Genomic DNA, 10783 nt, shown 5'->3' on the forward strand with positions numbered 1-10783 from the left:
GGGGGCGAGGGGAGCCATGGCGCCGCTCAATCGGCTTCGATGCGGCCGATGGGGGAGCTAGGGCTTCTTCGCGAATGACAGAGGAGATGCGGGAGCGGCGAGCCGAGCTTCGATCAAGCCGCGATAGATAAATGGGCAATTGAACGTATTAATATACGATTTAGGGTATATAATTAAGATTATTAATAATATAAATATGAAAATATTAATTATTTCAAAAAGTAAAATTTGATTTGTGCATTTTTATTAGTGTGTCACATCATCATAAAATGAATGTCAATTTTGGGTAATTCTGACGTTCCAGACGCGCTGGCGCAGTCCATTTTGCCGTTGGAAATCGTTTTGAAGAATTCATCGATTTGCGTGCCAATTTTCTTGTGTCAAAAATATGACAATATGGGTGTCTTTTCCTACCAAAATTGGTGTCCCGGACGCGTTGGCGCAATCCAATTTGTTATCGAGGTAATTCTGACGTTCCAGACGCGCTGGCGCAGTCCATTTTGCCGTTGGAAATCGTTTTGAAGAATTCATCGATTTGCGTGCCAATTTTCTTGTGTCAAAAATATGACAATATGGGTGTCTTTTCCTACCAAAATTGGTGTCCCGGACGCGTTGGCGCAATCCAATTTGTTGTCGAAGGTCGTCCGGAGAAGTTCGCATTTTGACCCCTCCTCTGGGCTTAATTGAAGTCCGATTTCGTGTAATTTTGTGAACTTTGTGTATTTGGTGTGTGTATGTGACAAGAAAGTCGTGACGATGTTTTTCCTAAGGCTTGAAGTCCTATTAGAAACTTCTCTCTTGAGTCTTCACAAAATAACCCATAACCGCTCGTTCATAAGACGATGGTCTTGTGCCAAAAATGCTAGACATCAAAGGAAAATAAGAATTGGCTAGGATTTTCTAAGAGTCTGGGTATGAATTCTAATTTTCTAAGACGATCAATAAGAACTCCTAGAACTAGATCCTAGGCTATAAGGAGGAGAAGAGAATACCTCACAAAAATGAGGTCAAAAGTCGGTAGCTTTTGTAGTGTAAGATTCCCAATTTATAAAGAGTATGTGACTCAGCAAAGAGACGAAGAAGAAAAAATAGACATCAGCTGCTGTCTCGTGTAAAGGAAGAAAAGAATAGCATCCAGCGGCGAAATCGATGCAAGCGCCAATGTAGGAAGGTACCATCACCTGCACTTTAACAAGGTATAGATACACCACCTGTAAGAGCAAGATTATAGCACTTCAAAAGAGAAATCTGAGTAGAAATCTCAGCCTAACATAAATCCCAAAATAAAATTCAAACCAGTCTAATAATTTCAATTTTCAATCAAGTGTTTGAGGTAGTGTGAAGCATCCAATGTGAGGAATAGAGTTGTGCTAAGTCAAGGTATACACCACATTGCCTCCTTTAGCGAAAAGTTGAATGATTCCAAAAGAAAGTACTCTATATATATGTCAAAGAGTTTTATACGATCGTAAACTCCTTAAAACGATCATGAGGTCTTGAGGTTTTTGAATATTTAGAGCAAGTTGAAGGGTAAACATGCTCTTGGGTAGAGTTTCTATCCTCATTCCAATTGGTGTATAAGCACAAAACTGAGAGTCATAACAAAATAGCAAATACATTGAGCTCTCGTCGTTTATTGATTACAACTATGTAGGCTTGAGGTATTAAGAGATGCATATGCCACTAAAGATGATTTCCAAAAGGGTTGGATTCAATGTCAAGAGAGACTGTACAAGCAGTTTCACATTTTAGATAACTATTTATTTTATCGAAATAGGCTATGCATTCCTAAGACTTCACCCAGGGAAAATATTTTGAAGGAGGGCCACAATGGAGAAACGACAAAACATTTTGGAAAGGATAAGCCTCTTTCCTTAGTAAAAGAGAGCTTCAATTCGCCTAGGTTGAGACGAGATATGAAGAGGCATGTTCGACAATTTAAGGTATGTCACTTAGCCAAAACCTGAGTGCAAAATACGGGTTTGTGCATTCCCCCTTCCTATCCAAATTTACCTTGGATGGATGTGAGCCTAAACTTCATTATAGGTCTCCCATGGATGCAACAGAGCAAGGATTTAGGTATTGGGGTAGTGAACTACCTCTCTAAGATGGCACATTTCATATCTTGCCAGAAAAAAGAAGGATGTTTCACATGTCGTGGATTCAAATTTTAGATAGTCCATTTTTTTTTGTGTAACGCAGACAATCACGTCGGCCAACAATATGCAATTTCTGAGTCACTTTTGGAAGATCTTATAAGGTTTGCAAAAAGCTCAAATTCCATTCACCAGCACACCCATAAATAGATGGACACACAAAGGTGGTCAATCGCAATTTCAAAATCACCTCAGTGTTTGGTGAGAAAGAATATCAAGCATAAGAATATGATTCTTCATCATATTGAGTTTGTATATAAAAGGTTCACTAGTCAGTCCATAGGTCACAGCCCATTTGAGATCATGTGCGGGTGGAATCCCCTCGCACCATTGGAGTTAATGTTGATACTATCAACTCCTAAGCCTAATACTAATACAAATGTCAGGGTCAGAGATATTTCAATTTTAAATAAGAAGTAAGAAAGAAAATTATCAACATAACAAGTATCAGAAGCATACTAACAATTCTAGGAAGACTATGATCTTCGAAAAAGGTGGTTTGGGATTAGACTAAAGAATGAAAGATTTCCTACCAAGTTTATTTGAGAAGCTCAAGCCTAAAGTCAATGATTCATTCAGAATTTTTAAGAAAATCAATGATAATGCATACAAGATTGATTTGTCAAGATATTACAATATTTCCACTACCTATAATGGATAAGCAGAGATGTTTGCAGAAATAGACAAGCTCCCCATTCAAATTCAGCCCAAATCTCAACTGATCCAACTTCCTTTTTAAAATTTAATTAACAGGATACCCAGTGTTGTACATTAAACACCTCATCCAACTTGCAGAAAAATAGCCAGATCAGAAACATGTTCAAATGCACATGCACCAGACCATCCACAGGTTTCCACGCATATTGTATACTAGCACCAGGCCAATGCAAATTGTTGCACTTGTAAATGAGTCTAATGAATTTCCACGGTGATCTACTCAAAATTACATGAAAATGAAAGATAACAAGGTTTCTCTAGTCAAGAAGTATTCCAATCATATGAATCCATTCAAAGACAACCAAATGCATTAACAAAAAGTTCCTTGGTGAAATTGGAAAGCAAGAAATATCCTTTATATCCCACGTACTAAGATAAGTTAATACACTTAATAGGTTATAACAGTTAAAACAATCAAGCGCAAACAATATTACCTGAACAATAAATTTGCTAAAACGAGAAATTGTCCAGCAGGTGATACTCCGTATTAGGGGAAACTTGTCCTCCAGTAGAGGTAAAAGGAATGTAACAATCTGTAATTCATAATATAAACAGCATCAACGTTGACAAATACATTACATTCTTCAAAAAAATACAGTACACAACAAATGTCTTTTTGGCTCTATTTCAGAAATAATTAACAATAAAATAGCTATGATAAGCAGCATTAAAAGAGAAAACAGTGGAACCACTTCAGCTCACTAATTTACTAATGAGATTACAATTTACATCAGGTATTTCAGCCATAAAAATTAAATTGGCATGGTTAATGAAACTAAAGCATGGCTCGCACAAAACCCAGGTGCAAAGGAATAGTTTTCTAATGTCTTTAGGACTAGGATTGATGCTGCTGATCATGTCTACAGTCTAATGTTCATGGTATGGTTTCATTTTCCTCACTCTATCATTGGATCCAAAAGTAATAAAGAAGAACACTTAATTCATTTTATCAAAGACTAAATATAGCCCTAACTTCACCCTGCAACCAACCCTTATGTTTTCAGTTAAATCAACAATTACGTTTTTATCAGCTAAGTTATAACACTCAATTTTCCATAGACCAACGAGTAAGAGACTCTATATACAATCTATAACTTTTGTTACAATTGCGGTGGCGGTGTGAGCACAATAGAGAAGGAAGAAAGCATCCTCCTTTAGCCTTTCTCAATCACTTTTTACTCTCCTGCTTTGGAAATGAGCAATCCATGGCTAAAAAACTAGGATAAACTACCAATCATGCAGCTTAATATTCAAAGAAGAAGAGGCTATGGAGCCCAGTAAATTATCAGCTCGGGACTAACATAAATAACTTATTTACAAAAGTTTCAAGAAACTGGATAAAAGAACGTATCAGAACGTATCAGAAACAAAAGGTGCAAGGTGCAAAAAAAAAAAAAAGAGAAAAGCCATATGATTCCAATCACAAATAGTAAGAAGTTTTGCAGTGTTCTTTAAATGGCACACTTGATAAGGGAGGCAATGTGAAGCGCATAGTATTAGCCAGAACATGAAATGCCTCAGTTATAAAACTGTTTTCCATGAGACTTCAGTTTTGTAATGTTCTTGAATTTTCTTATCCACAGTTTTCATCCTTTTATCTTACTATTACTCTGCTGATCATTTTAATTAAATTCTAATTAATTTCTCTTTTTCATGGAAATTAACCAAACATTTTTTCATGAAAATTGAGATGCATATTGACAAAGGGAAAAAACTTTTATTGCTTGTCATTATGATTTGAAGCTTATTCATGCACTCTTTCCAAACATCTTTCCAACAATTTTCAAAAAAAATGAAGTTACTCACAGTGAAGTTTATTCTTTCAGTACCTTTTAAATTAGTACAACGCAGATAATTACATGATCAAATTCAATCAAGTTACTCGTCTACTCAAACCTATTGACATAACTTGATACTAACTTTACTCAATTTGGGCTGGAGTTTATTGGTTCATGTTGCAAGTACATTAGTAAATGAAATAAGATGCTAAACAGGATCAACTTTTGGCCTGAAAGGCACTGAAAACTCATAAAATTCACTCTTTCACTTTTTTTTTAACAACGGCTGACTTAAGGAGACTTGAACTTGCAAAGAAAATTCACCCATTTTGACCAAGTTTTATGCCAAAGGTTTCGTTTTAAAAAGCATTCCACATCTAAGAAGTCACAAAAGGGCGTGCTTTAATTAAATAACATCTTACTTTGTTTTGTTCTGCTTCTTGCATTTCACTTTGTAGTTATTAGCACAAATTTTTCTTGATTTTATTTTGATAATAGCAGTTATTGTATTTTTTTCTTGATGTTCGGAATATGTTTGCTTGATACTTGAGTACCTAATCACTTGCATTGATTAAGAAAGTGTCGAAGAGTACCTCAGGTAGAAGGGGGTAGAGCCCATTAAAACAACCCTCTGCAATAGCACCAATGGCCAAAACAGCAGCCTCCCTCTCCTTCCACTCTGAGTGGTTAGGGGTTGAAAGCCTTTCCTGAAAAGGTTTTAAGCGGATTAAATAACACAAGAAACATACAGGTAGAGACCTTGCAATCTAAAAGACGATGAAAATTCTAAAACAAATACAACATCAAAGCAGCAGAACATTTACCCTGCATGGAGAATGAAAAGAAACATAAAGGGAAAAAAAACTTGCAAAAATAACAATTTCTTTTTATAGGCATTTATTATTTAATCGTATTCCATGACAGAAGTTAAAGGCAATACCCAAATTTGTATATCAAGGTATTCTCCGGGAAGAACCCAATCATAATAATATTCCTTAATCTCTTAAAATGTATAATTGCAAACAAGGACAATGTATTTTGACTCAAAGAACAGTATATCATAAAATTATTCAATCAAAGTAAGGAATACACGCATTAGGAAAATATTACTTCAGCATTCGTTTTCTTTTAGTCTTATCAAAAACCTCTATTTATTTAAAAAAAAAAATTTGAATATTATTCTGAAGCTTTGCTGAAATGGTTATATCTATCAAATTATAAACTTCAAAAAAATTATAGATAAAGGTAAAATATTTCTTTCTAGAAAGCTGAAATTTGTACAAAATTAAAATCCAAACAAACGCAGAACTAGACACCAAAACCGGCCATGATATCACAAAAATAGAGATGTAAAAAAGATCAACAATTCAGAGAGCTCAAATCAGGCTGAGAATTTGACTGGAAAGTGGATAGACGAAATCTAACATGATTAGAAGATGTTCAGAACATATTCCGTAAAGTAGGAATCAGAAAAGAACAAAACTCTGAAGGGAACTGTTTGCCCAAGATGGATTAAGCCACCTACGATGATAGTGATGATGATGATGAATACTAACGATGTAGCAGAATCCAGAAATAAGGATCCAAAGCTGAAACTAACACTTAAACCTTGAATACAAGTTGGTATAATAAAGCAACATGATTTCATAGATAATTCTGTGCACTGTTGCAAATAGTAGGAACACCTTGATCAGAAGAAAATTAGTTATAAAAAATGACAAAGAATGCATGCAAAGTCGGGCAGGTTTTAATGGGCCAAATTAAAAAGAAATGCAGCTATTTTTCCATCCCAACACCTGAAAATTATTTCAATGTGCTACAGCAACATTTTAGCCTACCAAAAACAACAAAATAACAACCATTCATCATAAGAAGATTTTAAAAAAGCATCCCACTCTTAGAGAAGTTAAATATTATAAAGAGCATTACGAGATAATTACAGCGAACTTTAACATTAATTTCCAATCAACAACCTTCACACACATGAAAATCTTCCTAGAAGCCGCAAGCAACAGTGGCTCGGTATAACCACCAAAGTCATTAATCCAGATAAGTTATATTACAAGAACAATAGAGTAAGCCAGTTCAAAGGAATGCAGTGTTTAGGACAGCTGCATAGTGTGTCTATTCAAAGTGTGCTTCATGTTAAAATTATATGAATTCATGTGATGACTCGTGAAAATAAGAACATAAGGGGATGGCTGAAAGCTTGTCCACATAGAAATAAATGAACACATGCTATGCATTTATTCCTGCAAAAGAAAGCAAAATGTGGAGGGCACATTTAAACGTTTTAAAATAAATGAATCAGCACCAACACTTGTCCTGGCTCCCATCAACTCCTTTCGCACTTCTTCCATTACGTTGCATTCTAAGTCCACTAATAATTTTAATGAAATTCATAGGCAGATTTAATCAAGCACAGCAAAAACTGTAGAATGAGCAATGGCAATGTACTATTAATGCTACAGATAAATCACATAAGCAGCATTCACAATATCATAACAATGAATAAGTAGAATCTACTCGGCATTAGAAAATAAAACAAATGACAAAATAATTCTAAAAGCTATTAGCTGATATTGTGACTATTGTTGACCCGAGTTTAAAAGGAAATGCCTGAATCAACGGCATTAGAGTGGGAAGTAACTCATCACCAAATACATTTGAAAGAACGTCTAAACCTGCTGCACTGCACTTCCGTAGATTCCATACATTGACTATGTCATCATCCTGTAATAGAGCAGCCAAGAAACCATCAAAATAGTAAAAGCTGATTTCCAAAAAACTTAAAACAGAAAGGGATAAGTTCATAGTTAATGTTTTCAGGGAGGGGGTCAAGGTATATGTTGATAAGCAGAAGAACAAATAAAAAATGCATTACAAGCCAATAAATAAGAAATGATTAGAAAATTTGAATATACAGGATCTTCCCCATTTTCAGTTCCATGAAGTCTTGACGAATGAAAACGAGGCTTCAAATCCTGTATGACGAATTCCAAAAATTAACAATGGAAAACTAGTAAAAACATGAAAAAAAAAACAATTCAACAGAAAGCTTTAAAAGATTTTCCAAAAATGAGGCTTCACATATAAAGCTACCTGATCTCTATCAGGGATGGACTCATCATCCTGTAACAAATGCAGCAAAATCACAATTAAAAAGCACTTTGCAAGATTCAAATGCAAGAGAAACATTAAAGGCTTCATGAAAAAAATTGAAGTATACCTCAGCATCCACAAGCGACTCATCATCATCAGCATACACCATATTTGACAATAAAACCTAGAAAATATAACAAATAAAAGCATGGCCACCACCAAATTCTAGGCAGTTGAAAAAAATAATAAAAGAGAATATACAGCATACTGGAATCAAGCGTGGCAAAAACTCTCTTAAGCCTTCTGGAGGCAAATTAGCATCGCAATATGCTGACCTGAGTTAGACCACAATGCATATTAGACACCCTAAAATAAAAAGATGGAAGAGGTTTTTAAGACTGAATGAAACCAATAAATATTTGTAAGATAAAAAATTATAGGCCAAAAAAACTAGAGCATGGTGTAGTGAACAACAAAAAGCATTTCATAATATACCTAATTTCAACAGCGTATATTACCATCACATGCTTTGAGGGTTACTCAAGCTGCCAATTTGTTACTCATAAAAAAGTAAGCCTACCTTCTAAAATATTAACAGACTTGAAGGCAGCAGACAGAGAGAGAGAGAGAGAGAGAGGGAGAGAGAGAGAGTAATTACACGGAATGGCAAAGCATCATCAACAAAAAGTAAAAGTTCATTGTCAGGCAAAGTCATCCAAATATTTAAGGTCAGATTTAATATTACATCACCATCGCTCATTCTAAAGATCATTGCATGGAAACTGATCCCGACAAGCTTAAAGGAACTTCTCCATTTGTGTATTAATTGAAGAAAAGCATAATGACAGCAACTTTCAATCATTAGCCACCATGTGGGGAGTGTGGCTTAGTCGCTACAATCTTCTATGCTTCAAACTCAAGACAAATATTCACATGCAAAGAGGCTAGGTGAAAGAGAAAGAGTTAATAATAAATAATAACATTCTTCAAAAGGAAAACAAAAACAGTCCATCAGCAAACCATAATAAATCGAAAAGTTCCATAAAGTTTTTGCAAAAGGTCAGAAGACAGATCAAATTCACCTAACTAGGGTCTGCTCAAACAAAAAAAAAGGTAATGATTGATGCAATGGCACAGTTTTACAAGTGCACTTTGAGACAATAAAATACAAGAAGAATCGATTGCCTTCTCAAAATTGCTAACAGGTGCTTTATTGATTGATCAGCATACTTGTAGGCCAAAAAAAAAGTAGAAGACAGTTAACTAGTCGGTCCCAAACAAGTAAAAGAAATAATTTTCAAAAAATTATATTTATCAAGGTCACTAAACTAACCAATGCCAAGAGCAAAATTACGGAAGTAAAGAAAAATCAAGCCATTCTACCACAGGCATCAAGCCACTCTTTGTATACCCCTACTCTTGTTGATCACCAAAACCAAATCAAGGCTAAAATTATGTCAACCAAATATAGTAAATTGACGCTGGAAAATAAAATACATTTCTCAATGATTTTGTGAAAGCATTAAGCCAAGATTTTGTAGAGTTCAACAAGAGCTATCACCGAATTTGATACCCTATAACAATCTTAAATGAACTCATGCTAATAGATTTATTAGCAGATGAATTATATGCAAACTCAATATAAGTATTATCAAATTACACCCAGATACATAATTTTCATCAAATAATGTAGTAGATATCCTAAACTATTAACCACTTCAAATTGACCATCAATTTATAGACGATAAGTAATTGAAAACTCAAATTGTGTTTTGCTCAATTTCTTATAAAGAATTTTTCGCAACTAATGAATTTCACACATCTCTATCAACAATAATTAGTTTAGATAAAGCATTTTATTTTGTTGCTTTAATATTGTAAACTTTAACACTGAGATGCAAAAATAGTTTTGTTGCATTGCATGAAATGTGAAATATTTGAGAAACAACTATTACTTAAATAAATGAATCAACGTGTTCTCAGCATTTGTGATAAACTTGACACAAAATTATACCAACATCCTCACAAGGCTTATATAGAATTGATAGAGATGTAGACAACCCTTTATTCAATTTTCTACCATCAAGAGGATGATAAGTCCTGAATTGGGAAAATATTTGGGCTACAACTCTGTCCAAACTTAGCCAAAAACACCGACCCTCAATTATTGCAACAGTTAACTCTTCCGAAATGCCTAGCAACTCATTTAGTTTGGAATTTTAAAATCATAACATCCCATAATAATAAATAAAGAATACAAAGAAAAGTATCCATTAACAAAAAAATCATCTTTAATCACATAGCCTTCATTAAGAAAAGATAAACTATTATTTAAGTTTTTGTAATAAAACTCTTCAAAATCCTAACCAATGGCATATTACTCTTTATAGAATTAATATCAACTACATTAACTTGCATTGCATGTAAAATGATAGATATTATACTTGTAAACGTGTGTTTTATAAGATCCAACACAGTGTTTAAAGACAAATATTTTGTTAAAAACTCAACCACCTAGTGTGTCAATGTTCCTCATCTTTTGAAAATTCAAAAAAATTAAAGGCTGATGATCAAACTAACACAACCCCTTGTTGACCTCATTTTTAGTGAGGTCTTAGTCTCCTACTCTTAGAACCGATAATCTAGCCTTAGGAGTTCCTTGTTGACTATCCTAGCGGACTAGCAATGGAGCCCACCTCCCATAGAACTTCAAGCCACTTCTTGACTCATTTTTGTGAAGAACTCGCATGAGTGGTTCTAAGCACTCAACTTCTAGTTGCAAGGGCTAAGGATCAACATGTAGAGGGCCCAAAAATGAGTTCCCATAGAATCAGACGGCCATAGGTGAACCCTTTGTGACTCAATTACTCGCGAACGCCGCATTTCACGCACTCACTGCACCACACACGATTTTAACAAAAATCGACTCGCCCGTCGGCGAACTCGTCCGGACAACCTCGGATGACGAAACGGCCTGCGCCAACGCGTCCAGGACGTCGACTTTAGCTAGGAAGGACACCCATATTGCTA

General features: G+C 34.9%; 1 protein-coding gene across 1 annotated transcript in view; it reads right to left on the minus strand.

The window, feature by feature from the left end:
* Positions 1-10783, minus strand: part of LOC110030317 (transportin-1) — a gene marked incomplete at its 5' end in the record, with an annotated part of 105460 nt that overhangs the window by 68395 nt on the left and 26282 nt on the right. The window contains 7 exon segments of the mRNA XM_020732977.1: positions 3308-3406; positions 5245-5358; positions 7271-7384; positions 7576-7635; positions 7754-7783; positions 7881-7937; positions 8022-8088. Of these exon segments, the coding sequence (XP_020588636.1) occupies positions 3308-3406; positions 5245-5358; positions 7271-7384; positions 7576-7635; positions 7754-7783; positions 7881-7937; positions 8022-8088 (541 nt within the window).

The sequence above is a fragment of the Phalaenopsis equestris genome, unplaced genomic scaffold (genome assembly GCF_001263595.1).
Source record: "Phalaenopsis equestris unplaced genomic scaffold, ASM126359v1 Scaffold000700, whole genome shotgun sequence".
NCBI classification, from domain to species: Eukaryota; Viridiplantae; Streptophyta; class Magnoliopsida; order Asparagales; family Orchidaceae; genus Phalaenopsis; species Phalaenopsis equestris.